At 39.6% G+C, this 20,406-nt stretch overlaps 1 protein-coding gene across 2 annotated transcripts in view; it reads right to left on the bottom strand.

The window, feature by feature from the left end:
* PKP2 (plakophilin 2) overlaps positions 1–16,202 on the bottom strand; it is a 90,798-nt gene extending 74,596 nt beyond the window's left edge. Inside the window, exons 1-2 of one of the 2 annotated variants that reach the window (XM_069585377.1) lie at positions 15,615–16,202; positions 235–347 (exon numbers count right to left, since the gene is read on the bottom strand). In XM_069585377.1, coding sequence (XP_069441478.1) covers positions 235–347; positions 15,615–15,828 — 327 coding nt within the window. In that variant the 5' untranslated portion in view covers positions 15,829–16,202. The remainder of the gene's footprint in view (positions 1–234; positions 348–15,614) is intronic. The other variant, XM_069585378.1, reaches the window with a different exon arrangement.
* Between the last annotated feature and the right edge of the window lie 4,204 nt (positions 16,203–20,406).

The following is a 20,406-nucleotide window of genomic DNA, read 5'->3' as shown; positions in this document are numbered from 1 at the left end:
TTCTGGGTAAAATCTGTTTTTAACAAGACTTGGTTGTCTAGTTATTCGCACCAGGATTTGATACTGTTTAAAGTTTCCAGTTTTCCATGATGTCCACACAAAACCAATCTTCTTATAATACATTTAGGAAATGGTAATACTTGAGAACGGTACACATTAAAAAATAACTCATAGAAGTTTTAAAATGTTTACTTGGTATTCTAATAACTATGGTTCTATTCTTTGGTATCCTACCTTTAGCAAGTCATAGGTTTTAGTAACAGGGGAACGCACACCAGCAAAATCATTTTCAACCAAGTGTAGATTGTAGACATATTCAGGAACACTGCTAGTTCGGTGAAGATTTCCTGAAAGCAAACAAAATAAGTGGGCCAATCAGTGGTGGTGGTGGTTTAGTCGCTAAGTTGTGACCGACTCTTGCGACCCCATGGACTGTAGCCTGCCAGGCTCCTGTGTCCATGGGATTCTCCAGGCAAGAATATATAACAATAGTATATTTTAAATTTAAGTAACTAAAGTCAGTGACAAGTATTAGGTTTATATTAGTGTTTTTCAGTGTTAGGTTAACATGGGGCTTCCCAGGTGATGAAATGGTAAAGAATCTGCCTGCTAATGCAGGAGATGCAAGAGATGCGGGTTCGATCCATGGTTTGGGAAGATCCCCTGGAGTAGGAAATGGCAAACCACTCCAGTATTCTTGCCAGAAGGTTCCATGGACAGAAGAGCCTGGCAGGCTAGAGACCATGGGGTTGCAGAATCAGACACAACTGAGCAAGCATGCAATACAAGGCAAGGTTAATATGACCCTGGGATGTGGCAAATGATCACAAGTTCTGGCAACATCCTTCACAAGCTTTTCAAAATAAAAGCTGAATTAAAAATAAAATTAAAACTTTTTTTTTGAGGAAAGGGAAGAAAGGAGAGAGGAGATTTTCACAAAAATCTAAACGTTTATTACAATCCTAAAGAATTTGGAAATCACTCAGTTGGCTTACATGGTTTGTACTATAAAAGTTCAGTTTCTGTAAGTTAAGAGGAATACCCACGGCAGGAATTCTGAAGTTTCCTGAGAGAATGTAGGTGAGGCAACAAATATAATGGGTCAATGTATTCAGACAAACATGGGTCAGTTTGAAAAATGCCAACTCTGGGCCTGGGGCATTAGGCAATGTGAGAGTCAGGCAGGAGAGGGAATCCACTTCCACACCAAAAAAGAACTGGTGACTGGTTCTTAGTTTGGGGTTTAACAGATAGCCTGTTCCTGCAAATGCTGCACAGGAGACAAGCCCTTCCTGCCCCGGTCTGTGGGGACTATAGGGACTCTCAAGTAAATTTGTTGTTGTTTAGTTGCTAAGTTGTGTCAGACTGTAACTGGGGCACATCTTAAAATACTCTTTGAGCTTCAAATGTCTTAAAAAGCTTCCCATTTTTTAATCAGTTCTTTTGTAATCTCCCACTGCTTTACAAAAAAATAAAAATAAAAAAAGCCAAAAAACTAATCAAAATAATCAAATATCTCTAAAACTTAGGTAATTTTTAATTTCCTAATGTTAACCAAAATTACTGTCACATAGCATTCTTTTAGAAATTAGAGGAAAAATAAAATACTAAATTAACTCTTCTAGGCTTCAGAGACTCGTGAAAGATGTTGGTAATAAAATAACACAGGTAGACCCTTTCCAATACAACTAGAACATACCAACATACTTTCCCAATAAATTGTTAGAGTCTAACTAAATGTATTCGCAAGTTATTTTGAGGGAGAGGTAGAATGGAGAGTGTTGTTGTCAAAAAGCTAAAAAAGTAAGAATCCATCCCAGATTATTTTTGTACATGCGTTTTATTTCCTGGAGCCAAGTAATCTGGCTAGTAAACATGTTTCAGGCCTCAAGGGGTCCTGGGGAAGACAGCTACAGGCTTGTAAGTATCACCCTAAAGATCAGGGGTGTTGAGCAAAGGTACACAGCTGTTTGGAGAAGGCAATGGCCCCCCACTCCAGTACTCTTGCCTGGAAAACCCCATGGACGGAGGAGCCTGGTAGGCTGCAATCCATGGGGTCGCTAAGAGTAGGGCACGACTTGAGCGACTTCACTTTCACTTTTCACTTTCATGCATTGGAGAAGGAAATGGCAACCCACTCCAGTATTCTTGCCTGGAGAATCACAGGGACGGAGGAGCTTAGTGAGCTGCCGTCTATGGGGTTGCACAACTGAAGCGCCTTAGCAGCAGCAGCAGCAGACAGCTGTTTCCAGGGGCTTGATTTCTTCTCAAGAGATAGCACAAGGTCAGGCAGCCTCTTAATTTTTAACTTCAATGTCAGAAGAAGCCTAGAACTTGGACACTGAAAGGAAAATCTTCTGTACGAATCCATATCAAAAGCTGTGAGAGGCTTAAGTACTCAGTTCTCAGTGTCTGCCTGAGGTTCCTGCTCAGGCCGTCTGTAGTCCCCAACTCAGGTCTCACTGTTCCTTCTCTCGCCCCTACCCCCACCCCCGACTATCAGGGAGGTAATGCTGCAAGGAAGAGTCCCACCCATGTGGGAAAGGAGGCTAAATGTTTGGCTTACATTCTTAACTCAACATTGTTGCTGTGGGTGGTAAGGCTTTTTAAAGCAACATGGATTAACACCTTAAACTGCAAGATTACTTTTAAGGAACTCAAATTATTTTATTTTATACTTTGTGATGCAGAGCTAGCTATTATCATATCCCTTTAAAAGAGGGAAACTTAAATTCAGTTCAGTTGCTCAGTTGTGTCTGACTCTTTGCGACCCCATGGATTGCAGCATGCCGGACTTCCCCGTTCATCACCAACTCCAGGAGCCTACTCAAACTCATGTCCATCCAGTTGGTGATGCCATCCAACCATCTCATCCTCTGTCATCCCCTTCTCCTCCCACCTTCAATCTTTCCTGGCATCAGGTTCTTTTCCAATGAGTCAGTTCTTTGCATCAGGTAGCCAAAGTATTGGAGTTTCAGCTTCAGCATCAGTCCTTCCAATGAATATTCAGGGCTGATTTCCTTTAGGATTGACTGGTTTAATCTCCTTGCAGTCAAAGGGACTCTCAAGAGTCTCAACATCACAGTTCAAAAGCTTCAATTCTTTGGCGCTCAGCTTTCTTTATGGTACAACATCCATACATGACTACTGGAAAAACCATAGCTTTGACTAGACGGACAATTGTTGGCAAAGTAAATGTCTGCTTTTTAATATGTTGTTTAGGATGGTCATAACTTTTCTTCCAAGGAGCAAGAGTCTTTTAATTTCATGGTTGCAGTGACCCACCATCTGCAGTCATTTTGGAGCCCCCCAAAATAAAGTCTGTCACTATTTCCATTGTTTCCCCATCTATTTGACATGAGTTGATGGGACCGGATTCCATGATCTTAGTTTTCTGAATGTTGAGTTGTAAGCCAACTTTTTCACTCTTCTCTTTCACTGTCATAAAGAGGCTCATTAGTTCTTCTTCGCTTTCTGCATAAGGGTGGTGTCATGTGCATATCTGAGGTTATTGATATTTCTCCCAACAATTTGATTCCAGCTTATGCTTCATCCAGCCCATCATTTTGCATGTTATACTCTGCATGTAAGTTAAATAAGCAGGGTGACAATATACAGCCTTGACATACTCCTTTTCCTATTTGGAACCAGTCTGTTGTTCCACGTTCAGTTCTAACTGTTGCTTCTTGACCTGTATACAGATTTCTCAAGAGGCAGGTCAGGTGGTCTGGTATTCCCATCTCTTTCAGAATTTTCAACAGTTTATTGTGATCCCCACAGTCAAAGTCTTTGTCATAGTCAATAAAGCAGAAATAGATGTTTTTCTGGAACTCTCTTTTTCGATGATCCAACAGATGTTGGCAATTTGATCTCTGGTTCCTCTGCCTTTTCTAAATCCAGCTTGAACATCTGAAAGTTTATGATTCACATACTGTTGAAGCCTGGCTTGGAGAATTTTGAGCATTACTTTACTAGCATGTGAGATGAGTGCAACTATGTGGTAGTTTGAACATTCTTTGGCATTGCCTTTCTTTCGACTGTAATGAAAACTGACATTTTCCAGTCCTGTGGCCAATGTGGAGTTTTCCCAATTTGCTGGCATATTGAATGGAGCACTTTCACCACATCATCTTTTAGGATTTGAAATAGCTCAACTGGAATTCCATCACCTCCCCTAGCTTTGGTCATAGTGATGCTTACTAAGGCCCACTTTCATTTCCAGGATGTCTGACTCTAGGTGAGTGATCACACCATTGTGATTATCTGGGTTATGAAGATCTATTTTGTATAGCTTTTCTGTGTATTCTTGCCACTTCTTCTTAATATCTTCTGCTTCTGTTAGGTCCATACCATTTCTGTCCTTTATTGTGCCTATCCTTGCATGAAATGTTCCCTCAAATTTTCTTGACGAGATATCTAGTCTTTCCCATTCTATTATTTTCCTCTATTTCTTTGCATTGATCACTGAGGAAGGCTTCTTCTCTCTCCTTGCTATTCTTTGGAACTCTAGATTCAAATGGGTATATCTTTCCCTTTCTCCTTTGCTTTTCGCTTCTCTTCTTTTCACTGCTATTTGTAAGGCCCCCTCAGACAACCATTTTGCCTTTCTGCATTTCTTTTTCTTGGGGATGGTCTTCATCACTGCCTCTTGTACAATGTCAAGAACCTCCATCCATAGTTCTTAAGGCATTCTATCAGATCTAATCCCCTGAATCTATTTGTCACTTCCACTTTATAATCATAAGGGATTTGATTTAGGTCATACCTGAATGGTCTTGTGGTTTTCCCTACATTTGTCAATTTAAGTCTGAATTTTGCAATAAGGAGTTCATGATCTGAGCCACAGAGCTTCTCCATCTTTGGCTGCAAAGAATATAATCAATCTGATTTTGGTATTGACCATCTGGTGATGTCCATGTGTGGAGTCTTCTCTTGTGTTGTTGGAAGAGGGCATTTGCTCAAAGCCAACTTAAATTACTTGCTTTAAATTGCAAAGAGACTTACTATCAGGTTTGAACTCTGGGTTCATCCTTTCCACTGATCTTTAGTATTGATCTCTACTATTTGATTGTATTGTGGCTCTTCTGAAATTGTCATTTATCAAATCCCTGGAGGAATTATCATCAGTTTTTTATGCGAACCAAAACAATCATTCTCTTTCCTCTAGAACCTTTACCTGGACAACTCCAAATACTCTGTAAGTTTTTAATTTGTTGACATAAATCCTTATAAGGAAGTTCTTCTGTTTTCAGATGAATGAATTGAGACTGATTTACTGGTTCCCAAAATAACTACAAGATAGTTGGTAACAGGGAGTAAAATAAGATTAGATCTTTAAACCACAGACTCTCTTCCTGTGCAAGAAGAGTTGTAACTCTCGATATTCAAACTGCAGGATGGCTCAATAGATAGTTTCTCTGGTTAAAAGGCCAATCTTAAACAATAAATAATGCACATTATTTGCCTAGGCAGTCATGAGTTTGAGATCAGTATAGGGGACTAATGAATTAGCAGCTGTGATGTAAGATTTAAAAAATATTTTGAACTGGCTGGAATTAAAAAATATTAATCAGGATGGAAACAAATCTCTTTAAGGCAAATCATTATTTTCCGTTCACTCAGAGGGTAAAACACATAATAATATAGTCATATTATATAGTCATATAATATAGTCATGGCTGAACATATAACTCAGCCATGCCCTTCTCCAAAAACAGAAATAAGAAAGCAACAAAAACATATTATACATGCAGGTACATACTGCTTTAAATAAATCCAACATAAAAATTCGTATTTTCTAACATGGAAAATCAGGTCATGCCTTTATTTCAAAGGACTTGTTTACATCACAAAAGGACATGGGCATCTTCTTTAGACTGAAATAATCTGAGGCCCCCAACTTTACTACTTTCTGTATGTCTTGACAAATTACCTACATTTATTTCCCATAATTCCACCTATTAACAGAGTTGGTGAGAGACATTTATCCAAGAAAGCATATATTCAATGCTTTTAAAATTGTAAAGCAACATGCAAAAATTAGATAAGGCTTTAAAAACAGAATTTGGATAACAAAATTTGTATTTCACACATTTTCATGAATTAATCTGTTGTAGAAAGAGGGATAAACTGGTTTGCATGCTTTAATTCACACTGTATCGTATCTAAGAGTTTTTATTCAGGTATTGAATTTGGCTTTTTCTGGTTATTTTGATTGACCCAGCCATTGAGGATGATCACAATGACATTATTGTGGTTTTAAATAGTCATTCATATAATGTGCTTTTGCTATTTCCTAAAAAGGCAATGATTTATAGGCACTATTTCAAATTAATACTCATTCAGGCAACATTATCCAAACTGTTTCTTATAAGAGCACTGCAGACATCTATGGAGCCCAATTTAAGGAACATGAAGGAGGAAGTTACAGAACTCAGTCCTCCTCAAATAACAAGCAATTCAGATCAAAGCAGTTGCGGGGGCAGGATAGGAGGGTGAGAGTTGGGGGGGTTGGTTTTGATTCCAAATGGCTTAGAGGATTGCAGAGGTGTAGACCTCACAGGAAATGTAATTTTCTCTCTTTCCAATTCTGAATGTTAATCGGAATGATGTGATCCCAAAGCAGCCGTTCATGGGAAAACATCTTGGTTTCTGGTCATCTATGCAAGTATTGTCCAAGATAATGAAATACTCTTAGAGTTAAAAATTGAAAATTAATTTCTATAATCAATTCTTTCTTTGTAGCTTTTGTGACCAGCTTTATTACCTAATTGGTTAAATGTAATAATTTATTTATATATATTACATATATATAAATGTCTATTTGGTTACATTTAATACATTGATTTGTATATATTATAGATAAATAAATCTAGTACATTTACTATACTGAAGGACAGGATAGCCTAGCATGCTGCAGTTCATGGGGTCGCAGAGTTGGACATGACTTAGCAATTGAACAACAACAATATATGTATGAAATTAAATTGACAAGTCTCTAATTATGACTCTATTACCTGTATCTGGGCACATTAAAAAAAAATCAAACACAGTTTCATTTATGGCAAGCATTAACAGGTGATACAGTTGCTAAACAAACACCTTTAAATAGCTTGTGTTTATTAGAGAGATGAGAGTAGCATTCACATTCAGAAAAGCATCTTGTTTTCAAGCCTCCAGCACTCTCTGCTGCTGCTGGTGCTGCTGCTAAGTCGCTTCAGTTGTGTCCGACTCTGTGCGACCCCATAGATGGCAGCCCACCAGGCTCCCCCATCCCTGGGATTCTCCAGAAAAGAACACTGGAGTGGGTTGCCATTTCCTTCTCCAATGCATGAAAGTGAAAAGTGAAAGTGAAGTCGTGTCCAACTCTGTGCGACCCCATAGATGGCAGCCCACCAGGCTCCCCCGCCCCTGGGATTCTCTAGGCAAGAACACTGGCGTGGGTTGCCATTTCCTTCTCCAATGCATGAAAGTGAAAAGTGAAAGTGAAGTCGTGTCTGACTCCTAGCGACCCCATGGACTGCAGCCCACCAGGCCCCTCCGTCCATGGGATTTTCCAGGCAAGAGCTACGCATGTTGAAAAACTGATTTGGTTCACATTCAGCTCTAAAAGAAGAATGTGTAGAGATGGTGGTATAATAAATTCCCATGAAAACAGGTACTCATAGAAATCAGTATGTGTTCACTACCGGTGTTGATTTAAATGCTACAATTTATTGTGCTCAATCACAGACAGTTGCCTTCACTGTGTGAATTCACAATGGTCTTTTTGATGGAAAGAGACTAGACTCTGGAAGTCTAAAAGCTATCACCTTCTTCTCTTTGGTCTTTTCACAGCAACCTCTGGGTAACAACATCTCTCTTTCTCCACATACCTTAAAAAAGATTTAACTACATGACGTCTTGAAACTTATTAGAAGGAATCTGTATAGCAGTTCATATTTAAAAAGCTCCTTAAAATCATTTACTAACAAAAGTAGGTACTAAAAGAAAACACAAAATAGGACCCATCAAGAACCAAATGGACTTCCCTGGTGGCTTGGATGGTAAAGAACCTGCCTGCCAACGCAGGAGACATTAACAGACTCAGGTTTGATCCCTGGGTTGGAATGTTCTCTTGGAGAAGGGAATGGCTACCCACTCCAGTATTCTTGTCTGGAGAATTCCATGGACAGAGGAGCCTGGTGGGCTACAGTCCATGAGATTGCAAAGAGTTGGACACGACTGAGTGATTAACTCTTTCAGTTTCACTGAGTTAGTGAAGAAATTTTCTTTGTCTGTGTGGTCATGTAACATAGAATTCATTTTCCCTGACTTAACATTAAAAAAAATTATTTCTTTTACTTTCTGTTTTTACTTTCTAAGAAAAATATATCCATGAAAACCACAATTCTACAACCCTGTTACACCACTCAGGTAAGCACTTGCTCAGGCTGGAACATGAGTGGAATTTGTTGGTTGAAAAAACTATGGTAAAGAATTGTTTTAAAGAAGACTAGAGTCTATTAATGTCTTGCACTATGAAAATATTAACAAAACGTGGTGGTGCTATAAATGACCAGTTAAGAAAGCTCACATGATCAACCCTGAGGAACAACTGAGTGTACTGAGTATACAGTTGGAAAGTACTGGCTATGAGTTCTTCCCAAGTGGAATATGCCAGGAGTCAGTGTTGGCAGTACAGTGGTGACCACAGCTGGCTTCAAAGTTGAGTATGCCAGAGACAGACCAACAATCCTGGCAGAAAGGGCCTTGAACTCCGAGTGCCACTGTGTCACTAGTCATTGGCTATCACCCATTAATATACTAACCAGCCGCCAGAACTCCTTAGTTTTTAGGAGTCCCTTTATGTAGTTTATGATACCATTTTATGACATTTTGGAGGTATTCCTCAAATTACTGCTTTCAGTTCAGTTCAGTTCAGTCGCTCAGTCGTGTCTGACTCTTTGTGACCCCATGAATCGCAGCACGCCAGGCCTCCCTGTCCATAGATAACCACAAAACACACATTTAAAAGTTCCTTCTATACTGCAGGTATCTATATCATATACTTTGAGTAGCCATATGTGATTATAAAATTTGTGATTATAAACTGGTAATTTAGCATATTGGTAAAATACTAAGTGGATACATCCTGGAATTTTTTTAATCTATAGGAATTCCTATAATTTATCACCATACTTTGGCATTCCTGTCAATTCATTTGCTGAGATATTTCATAGTGATTACTTATAAAACTTTAGAACTGCAATGACAAATAACACATTATACTCACAATGATGCAACTAATAGTCAAATAGATGAATTTATAGAACTTTTTCCTTTAAAAAACTCTACAAGTTTTGGTAGTAACTCTTAAATCATGATATTTCTACTGCCTCTCACTTGCCAGTGCTAACCTCTTCTTCTCCCATTCTCTCCTCTTCTCTCTGATTCATAACTTCTGCCCCTTCTTTAAATCCACCAAATCTGCCAAATGTATTTTCAGAAAACCCCTGCATATTTCATGTTTCTCCCCTTCGAAACATCTTGTTTGACTCACAGTGATCAAATCTTTAACTTGGATCTTTAACTCGACACTATGAGGTGGAGGGATGAGGGAAAGCTGCCTATACAGGGGCACAAACTGAGCTGAGTTTTGAGGGGCATGTAAGAGTTAAGCCAGCCAAGAGAAGGGAAGGGGGAGTCAGAGTAGTAGTAGGGAGAGGAATTGAGCAAGATAAACTGCTGGCGTTTGGTTGTGTGCCAGAATAGTGGTGATAGCACCAAGTTTGAGAAGATGCAGGCATCAGAGCGCAGAGAACTTGAAATGCCATGCTGAATAAGGAATTTCACTCCTGTAGAGAACAGCAAGAAACTGAAGCATTTAAATCAGGAAATGGAGCGCTGAGATTAGAAACTTTACTACCTAGGTGGAGAATGAATTGGAGTAAGGCCAGTAAAAGCAGGAAGAGGTCTTATGTTCCAGGTAAATTTTTACCTTCTTAATGTAGAATCCATCTTTTACTACCACTTCTGGCAGTCCTACATCAGAACTTGACATGTTAATGGATGATCAGTCAATATTTCCTTGTACATTCAAAATATCCTAGCTACACATATTCAATTTGCACTTAATCCTTCCTGTGGATCACCACAGTGGAGCCAAAATGGGAGGATGACAGTTGCTTTTGTCTTAGAGTGGATAGAAGGTGCTCAAATATTTCCTATTGTTTCTCTGTCATTCTGGAAATAAAGAGAGGAAGAAAAAAATTTCCCCGAAATGTAGGCAGACTCTTTCTAAGTGATTAGAAAAGCTGACTATGTTCATTGTGGCAAGGTTGATTCTACATCTGCATAATATATATTTACTGTCATTCTCTTATCTTTTTCGTGTGTCTATTTTTCTGTAATATTTTGATATTCTATAATAAGTTATTATGATCTGTCAAGAAAAGTTTAAATTTATATTCCTCCTTCAAAAGAAAAGGTCATTAAGATACAATAATTCTGATGTGATCTTCCTCACCACCATCCTGTGATCATACTAGTGAGATTTAAGATTTAGTGGGAATAATTTATTAAGCTTCTAGTGAGTAGGATTTTCTTCTGGATATTAAGGAGTTGCGGAACTTTGGTTATGATGCTTTGGCCAATTAATACTTTTAAGCCTAAAGCTGACTATTCCAAGAACACAAGTATGTGAATTCTTTTAATGGTAATAGCAAGCTGTGTTTTCAAATGCTCAAGTTCTTTTTTCTGAATATGTATTTTCATTTAAGTCTACATACTGAACGGGCTCCTCAGCTCATCTTTAAGCACTTTTCTTAATAATAGAGCAACTGTATTTATGTCCTATATCTGGTCAGCATTAATGGAATTACACAAAAGATACACAATAGATTTTGCAATAATTCTATTCTAAAAGGACCTGAAATTCTGCTTATTGTTCTTATCCTAATAAGTCAGGGGATGGTTCACTCTAATACAAAGATTAAATATTCTACTAATTGTAATTCTACTAATTGTCTATTCCGATTTGCAACACTCTTTTTACTATTTACTCTCCCAGAAGGAGTATGATATTTATGTCTTCATACATTTGTGTACATGCACAAAATAGCTGGAGTTCAACATTTACCTCAGAATGGTATAATTTAAAATTCTTGAATGTCATCTGAGATAGTACCAAATGATCTTGTTATAGATAATATTAATCAAGTCTGATATATAAATTCCAGAGGTTTTAGCAACATATTTGTTATTTATATTTCATTATTATCAAAGATATGCTTGTTCTCTCAGGAAATTTTTTAAAAAGTTTCTCATAATTTCTATTGATCAGACCAGAAACTCAATTTGAATATAAAATTAATGTTAACTGTTTGAAGATAATATGTATAGCCTTATTTTAATACACAGGAAAAAATTTAAAGCTGATATCCAAAAGTTAGGAGAAGGTGAAAAACATATGCTTAGAATTTCTAGCTCAAGGGGGCTACCCTGTGTTCTCATGACTGGAACTTACTAACACAGGGCATAAATAACATTAATGCAGTCTTTAAAAAGTCTAAGTGAACAGCTGTCTTCTCTTAAGGTAATTTCAGATACCTTATCTGGGACATAGAGCAATGTACTTTTATAATCAAACACTGTTACATTTCAATTGACTCTGAGGCATCGCTACTCATGCCTTCACTCAAGACCTTATCCATAAAAGATGTGTTGTCACCGTTATCTAGGGATGAGGAGTTAATTTTTTTTGTAATCACCATGTTGTTAACATTCTATTTCCTTTGACTAATTATAATTGGAAGAATTTCTGAAAAAAACAAAACAAAACAAAACACTTTTTTTAATCCTTGCAATTGATCTGCTAGACATTAGGCTATATCATATATTAGGCAAACAAGGAAGTACATTAAATCAGGTGGCAGTACTGATACTTTACATTCACAGCAACACAGCCATGTTCCTGCTATCCTGCCATCTAACTTTTTTTCCTTCTCTCCAGAATTCTCCTGCTTTGTAAAGGACTAGTTGCCTTGCTCCCAGAATTGCTTCATTCCTGGAATTCCTTTTTTGGCAACAAATAATTCACACAGGATTTAAACAATGTCCAACAATCCTCACCCTCACCCCCCAGCCCCAATAATACCTATTAATTGCCTTTTTTGCTACCTTAGCCAATTTTCAGTCCTTTCCCCCAAAATCCTTCTGATCACAGGTATTCAAAACATCTTGGCAAGGAAAACCATTTAAGTAAACAGCATGCCTTTGGTTGATTTCCAAAGTTTCAGTTTTTATTATGATATTGTTCATTGTGTTTAGAAGTATCACATATGATAACTTAAAGCATGACTTCCTTACCCAGGCACCCAAGGGGGGGACTGTTATAATAAGTAAAGTAGTAGTATTTTCAAAGTAATGTAATAAATAGGATATGGACACTTAAAATTCTTCCCTTTGCTAATATAATAATGTACTTGCAATTCGTAAATGAGTTCTAACTTTTATAAAAAAAATTAAAATTTTCTACAATACAGACTCATCTCACAATGCTGCTATAGACCTCAGTTACGTCTCCCCACCCCCCAAGAGTTACAGCCAATTTTAAAATGTTCAACACAATTTAAAAATAACATCAAAAGTTAGAGTAATTTCCAATTAAACCACTCACTTATATAAAGGCATTAGAGAGAAGCTAACAAGTTAAAGAACCCTGCAGGGTATTTATCAACAAATCAGTTAGTATTTATCTCATCTCTGCTTTCAGAAGATTATCTGCTGGTTCAGTCTTACAGGTATGTCAACAATTCAGAATTCTCCAGAGCTCTGGAGCTAAAAGCAGTTAACATTAGGGTCACTTCTTCCTGGAATTTATGTTGATACAGGATTCTTTCCAGACCACCACAGTTTCAACAGTCGCCTGTCTGTTTCAACTTTAGAGACAGGACAGTAACATTGAAACAACACTCACAACCTTAAGAAGCCCCCAGACTTCTTCAAAGAACTTTAACAATATATACAAACCACCCCTGGTAATTGTTCCATAGTGTGTTAATGCTAAATTCCTCGGAAGCTAATTTCCTCTTTGAGTCTCAGAAGCTTTGTTCCTCAGTTGGACTCAAGCAGTTACAGCAGAAGCATCACGACAGGGCCCTTTGTTCTACCATATCAATTCTGTGAACTGTGTAATATTCCTGCTGTTCCCCCTAGAACACTCTTCCTTCAACCCATTACCTATGTCCAATCCTACTGATTTTTTTGAGACCTAAAATCCCAATTCCTCCAAGAAACTTTTCAAAATTCCCTCCAGATAATAGTCTAACTCATACTTCTAAACTTCATAATTTGTTGGCTGTTCTTCCTTTGAGTAGCTTGCCATTTTTTATTTGATTAACCCATTTTTTAGAGAGCATTTTCCTTCTACAGACTTTGAACTCCTTGCTTTAAAGCAAAAAGAGTGTATGTTTAGTTCAGCACCTGCAGCAGTGCCCTGGATGAAGACTAGACACAACAGAAAGTTCTTGAATTCACCACACAACATGAATGCACCATTTTCAAGAGAAAAATCATGTGTGGGTTTGGAACTAAGCGTCCAATAAATGTTGAGAGACTGACAGACTTTTCATATGTGAAATGGATCCTCGCATCTATTTCATGTAACTATTTGAAGGATACAATAAAATGCAAACATAATCTTGAACAGGGTTAGGCACAGAGTAGACGCTCAGCAATGCTCCCTTTCCTTTTGTTCATTCCCTATTTTTACTGAATAGTTGATGTCTGCTTGCTCTTCCTCGCCATTCTCAAAGTGTAGGAAAAATATTTCATGTGCCTTCCTTGCGTTCCCCTATGCAGAAGCAGCTAGTCTGGCTCCAGTTTAGCACTGGATCCGCACAGACTAAAGGGGTACAATGATCTCACTGGTCAAAAACTGGCCTCAGTTGTCCTGGGATCTTTAGTCAGATTCCTAAATGTAAATTAGGTTCTTTTTTTCCATGTGCTATGGCAGTTCTGTGTCACTGAGATGTCTCCACTCTCTCAGAACTTTATCAATTATATTTAAAGGAAAAATGGGAATGGACCATAGACAGGCTTGGGTCTAATAAAAATCCTACTTTGTATTAATTACCAAAAAGCTTAACAAAGTAACTGATGAGTAGTTTAAAAATTAAGGCTTGGGAGTTTTTCTGCTACTTACTATCTGTGGGAAATTGTTACTTAACTGCTTAGTAAAGCAACCTACCTCACAAGCATTGTTTTTTCCTGGAAACATAAATAACATAATGAATACACACCACAAAGTCCAATTCTTGGCACATAGTAGGCACACAATTATATCAACTCTAATCATTAAACAGCTTCTCTTTACCTTTCAAGTACATAAATATTGATTGCCTGACTCTTTAAAATTATTTTACACAAATGGAAAACAATACAGCCTCTCAGTTTCTGCTGTTTTAGATCTCTGATCTGGTCTGCAAGCATTTTTCTTTTTCCTAATCGATTCTACAGTTGTCATTTCTCCAGTTAACTTCCTAGACAAACAGTTCAACATTGCATGAAACAACTGGTAACCCAACTTAACTGTTTCTTTCCTCTTCTCTTTTCCATAACAAGCCTAGAATACTTTTATATTAAAAAATTAAACAACTAATAAAATAATTACTGGGGGGCTCTGATCATCTGACTTTTAGCAAGAGAGAAAAGGTATTTCACGTTCTCTAATTTTCAGAACTGGTTTGCCATCTTCTTCCCCTTCCACCTCCTTAACTATCAATTACTAAAAAAAAGAAAAAAAAAAACCCACCAAACCTTGTTCACTTCCAAAGTTTAATTTTTTTGTAAATACCAGCGCTGTACTCACGAGTGCGTTGGCGGGGCACAAGCAAGCAAGGCAGGCGGGACTGCTGCTGGCCGGGTCAAAGTCCCCTTCTTTCTTCTCCTCTTCCTAGTCAACCCGCGGGGTGGTGTGATTGCTCCCCAGCCCAAAGTCTCCTACCTTTCACTTCCTAGATGAAACCACTCGCTCCATACACGAGGTGGAGTGCCCCGAAGTATCTAGGCAAGGCCCACAATCCCAATTTATAGGTTGTAGGAGAGCCAGTACTTTCAGGTTTTCTTTTTAAAAATATTAATGGAGGTCACAGATCCTTTAAAAATTTTAATAAAAGCTCGGGGCGCTTTCTCCCAGAAAAAAATGATTATATCAAATTTCTGCACAGAATTTCAAAGTGTTTACAAATTCCTGGAACCTTCAGATGAAGTCCCCTGGGGTGGACGGCCTAGGGGAATAGGTTAAGGAAGGGGTGAAAATCTTGGACTGAATTCTTTTCAAATATATATATATACACACACGTATATGCATTTAATATACGTAGATACATACATGACAAATCTGAGTAAGAGGTAATTTTAAGAAAGAGTGCTTTTCCAAAGTAAGCTGGTTTGAGTCTGGAGGCACGACTGGCCGTACAATGGGCCGGCAACCAACAGGTGTGCAGAACCCGGGTCCTGCACCCTCAGGAAGAAGCAAGAGGAAGCAACCGGGCGCTGAGGGTGAACGGGGAGTAGGGAAGGGATAAAGGGCAGGATGAGGGCGGTGTAGGGGACAGCGGGGCTGCACTCACCGTTGCCCGCGAAACTGCGGCCCTTCCGGGCCAGGGTCTGCTGCACCTGCTCCTGGATCCGCAGGCTCTTGACCGCCTGGCCGCTGCTCCCCGCCAGCTTCAGCTTGGCCTCGGAGGGCAAAGCCAGGCTGGAGCTGTCCAGCTGCCCCAGGATCTGCTGGCCCAGGACTGTCCGGATGTAGCCGCACTCCGCCGAAGAGCCGGGAGCAGCCATGAGGCCGGAGCTGGGGACCAAGCCGTTTGCCTGCCGCGAGACCTGCGGGAGAAGCTGCGGCGGAGCCCGGGGCACCCGTGCAAGCCCCGCCCCACCGCCCCGGCCCCGCCTCCGGCCCCGCCTCCGCGCCGGTGAGAGGCCGGAGCTGAGGAGAGCAGGGCCTCCGGAGGCCGGAGCTGGGTCTAAGGCAGGAGAGGGGCGCGGCTCTAGCGCGCCTAGCACTCGGCTAGGGAGCTGGGCCGAGCGGACCTCGCGCGCCGACACCTGGCGAGTTGAACTGCTCACAAGGAAGCGGGAGAGGGGCGCGGTCCGCCGTGGGGCGTGCACACTCTCCGAGTCACCTCGGATCCTGCGGGCCGGGGCCGCACCCCGCTCTCTATGCCTCGCCTGGCCTCCGCCTAGCCCTCGAGAACGACGTGATTTCCGCCTGACTGCCGGGGTCGACCTGCAGGCACTTGCTCCCTGGAGGGTCAGTGCTGTTCTTGGGCCGAGGTTTGCCTCTGGGATCTCCGAGGGAGTAGTCTGTCTGGTTCGTCAGGCTCTGTCAGACTGTTCGAAACATTTCCTGGATCTGAGATGAGAAGGGGCTATTTGATCAGGCTTAAGAAGGCAGTAGGAGGGAAATGTGCTGAGAAGACGATCTGTGTGAAATAAATGAGTTTTTAAAATAATTTTTTTTTCGCCCCTTCGTACAGTTTCAGGGACTGTCCTTTTTGCGCAGATGCAGTCCCGGAAACATATGTTCTTCCTTACTGAGAGTTTCTGTTTTCTCTTGCACATACACAAATTGTACCCAGTACACTCTTGCTCACCCACTCCTCTCTTATGAACACTCCCACACAGAGAAGCTCCGATAAGAGAGCAAGCACGCTTTCAATAGCTGATACTTTTAAAGTCCTTTTTATCCCTTTGTAGGGATCCCATGGAAGGAGTCTATGTCTTTTCAGTCGTGTATTCCACAATGTATTGCTATTAGTTGTGTTTCACACTTCGTTAACTACAGAGAACATGTTGAGCTAAACTCAACAGAAAGAGCCCTTGACCTTAAAGCTTTCAAATTAAGTCACTCATCCTGCTTTCCCTCTTTGGACTTGAGAGGCAGAAGGAAAAACATCTATCCCCGGTAATAAGATAAATTCCATTTGATTACTTGGGATTCTATGTTCACTCTACCTCAAATCACTGAGTTATTGCAGAACCTCACTTACTCAGGTTTCTGGTGGCTAGAGAACACAGCTTCTCCCGTCTCCATTTTCCTATGGCATATCCTTTTGTCTTTACACACACACTTAAAGCACAGTATAAGGCCTTTCAGGGGATGAATAGGAAGTGAAGGGGCCCAAAGCCTGGACAACTGGAGTGGCGACAATTCTGCCATCCTTTCTCAGCTGGCCACATGGCTTAAGTGAAGCCATGTGAAGCCATGTAGATGGTGGGTCTTCTATGCAATTCCTCCTATCCCAGTAAAGTGAAGTCGCTCAGTCATGTCCGACTCTTTGTGACCCCATGGACTGTAGCCTACCAGGCTCCTCTGTCCATGGGATTTTCCAGGCAGTGGATTGCCATTTCCTTCTCCAGGGGATCTTCCCAACCCAGGGATTGAACCCAGGTCTCCCACATTGTAGACAGACGCTTTACTGTCTGAGCCACCAGGGAAGTCCTATCCCAGTAGGACTAGTCTTAAAGTGGATTATACCTTGGGAGGGCTTCCCAGGTGGTGCTATTGGTAAAGAACCTGCCTGCCAATGCAGGAAATGTGAGAGACATGGGTTTGATCCCCGGTTTGGGACGATCCCCTGGAGGACAACATGGGAACCCTCTCCAATATTCTTTCCTGGAGAATCCCATGGACAGAGGAGCCTGGCATGCTACAGTTCATGGAGTTGCAAAGAGTTGGACACAACTGAAGTGCCTTAGCACACAGGCACGCATACCTTGCGAAGAACTTACATATATAGCCAGATGTAAATATCCAAACCTGGTGCTGAGATTCAACTGAAAAAGAGAAGGGTGAACTGAAGGGAAAGTGATGATAGAGACTTCCAACATTGAATTTCACTCCTGTCCTCTTCTTCTTCCTCCCTCCACCGCCCTCCTGGTAGCCTCCTCTGGCAGCTCTGTAAATGCTGCTTTGAAAGATAATTTAAGTACCTGTCCCACAGGGTCAGCTGGGCCATTCCTTGGTTTTTGCGCCTAATAAAGTCAACTCTGCCTCCATATAGATCCTTCAGCAGGGGAGTGGAGAGGAATGTTTCTCATTTATTTATTTGATTGGTCCAAACTTCATTTACTTTCTTCCCCTCAAATCGACTTTTTTTTCCCAAGTGTAATGTTGCAGTTGACTAGCCTAATAATATCCTATTGAGAATGTAGAAATCTTGGTAATGGGTAGTTGGGTGATTTGACAGGATGGTTAAAAGCACTGAGTTGTGAATGAGGCAGATCTGGGTTCAAATCTTAGCTTGTCCTTTTATAGTGTAGCCTTAAGCAAGTGTCTTTACATTTTTAAGCCTTAATACTCCTACCTATAAAACGGGAGCAATAAAAGTACCCACCGTGAAGTGCTGCTGTGAGAATTAAATAAGTGGTTCATAAGAAAACCCCAGTGAATCATTGTTCAAAACTCTTTAACAAGCATCCCACTGAGTTCCACTTTTGTATTCTTCACCTCCTTCAGGTCTTCGTTCATATATTATCATTTGGGTGAGATGCTCTGTTTCTCTGTCTCTGTCTCTCTCTCTCACACACACATGTGCTTGCACACACAAAGGCACTCATTATCTCCCTTCTCTGCTTCATTTTTCTTCACGGCACTTATTTTCATACATATGCTTTGTATTTATAACTGTTGGTTATTATTTTCCAACTGGAATGTAAACTCTTTGAAAACAGGTTCTTTGTTTTGTTTACAGTTGTCTCCAAGACCTAGAGTAGTACACATAGTAGATAATAGAGATATGTTGAATGAGTGAATGAATCATGTATAAAAGCACTTAATATAATTATGCTGTATATAACAAGTGTTCAGCAACTGTTAGTATTCTAGGTATTCTACTAGTTAGCTATGTAATAGTCCCTGTAAATAAAAAAACAACTAAACTGAGGTCATTTTGAATACTTTCAGAATTCAATGATTCATTAGAATAATTCCTTTGAAAATAAGATAAACATATAAATTAATTGAAAGAATATCTATGGAGATGAGAATCCTATTGCAACAGCAATAAGTAATTATAGGGTAAAGGAATGCAGACTCTGGCACTGTGCTCCAAGACGGTCTTAAATGTGCTTCTATTCCAGTAGAGTGCAGGCCCTTTCATGTTCTTTGTATTTCCTGGGAAAGTTGCCTAGCTGACTCCCTAAATTGTGAGCAATCTCTATGAGATAACTGTTAAATGTAGTTTCTACCCAACAAATTGAAGCATGGAAATTAAATACTATTCATATTTTTGTGGTATATGGATGTTCTACAATCTGCTACTATTTAGTATTTAGGTTCAGTTTTGAAAACTCTTCCATCTCTTCTGTTTTTCATTTACCAACAGAATCTGATAAAAGAAAAAAAGTAAAACCGCAGGAAGATTGAAGTGGACTATAAATAACAGATCACAATTATGAGGCTACAGTTTCTATCATAGAAACCTATGATAAGGATTCAAAAATTCTTTAGTTTTAAACTTGCATTTTTATTTGATTTGAATACCATACCCTTAAAACACTAATCTTTTATAGTTTTCAAAACTATAGTTAGGTCTTCCTCACCATAATCTTTACTGTTTTTAATCATAAATAAATTCCAATATGAAAAATCCAGAAAGTTACTAAAAGATTAAACACAGTATATCTTTATTTTCATCTTCACGAAGACATTTTCATCAATGTCTTCTCTTGTGAAATATTTTCTTGTTACTGTTTGTAGGCTACTAGTATCTATTGCTTAAAACGTATTTTCCCGAATTCCCTGGTGATTCAGTGGTTAGGACTTGATGCTTTCACTGCCATGGGCTTGGGTTTGATCTCTGGACAGGGAACTAAGATCCCTGCAAGCTGCCCAGCACAGATTGAATAAACAAATAAGTAAAACATATCCTAAATTAGTGTAAGAGACCCAGCAGATAGAAAATGTAATATAAACCATGGGTTTTAGCAAATGGATATGCTGCTAAGGCAATGGTAGCAGGCTTATCAGTAGCCACATGCATTGAGGCTGAATCAGAAGTGGAAAAGGAAGCTCTGAACATTAAGTGCTGAACACCACACTTTGATGGGGACTCTCAATAACAGTGAAGGTTAGTTCTCTTTAATGCAGATGTTCATTTTATCTGTTATTTTGGATATATTATGAGTGTGTTTATTTTTAAAAGACACCAAATATGGTGTGGGAGATGGAAACCAGGTGGACAACCATGAGGGCTAGCAATGAGCAATTTGTTCATGCAGAGGCTTTCAGAACAGTTCCTTTCATGACTGTTTTTCATGTATGCTTTTGGTACACCAGTTAAAATATTACGTTCTCGGTGGATGAGTCCAGCTGCTACATAATGTTGTCAGATCTTTTGTCTTATGGCCAGAGAGGCT

The sequence above is a fragment of the Ovis canadensis genome, chromosome 3 (genome assembly GCF_042477335.2).
Source record: "Ovis canadensis isolate MfBH-ARS-UI-01 breed Bighorn chromosome 3, ARS-UI_OviCan_v2, whole genome shotgun sequence".
In the NCBI taxonomy this organism is placed as follows: domain Eukaryota; kingdom Metazoa; phylum Chordata; class Mammalia; order Artiodactyla; family Bovidae; genus Ovis; species Ovis canadensis.
This window is presented reverse-complemented; position numbering and strand designations above follow the sequence as displayed.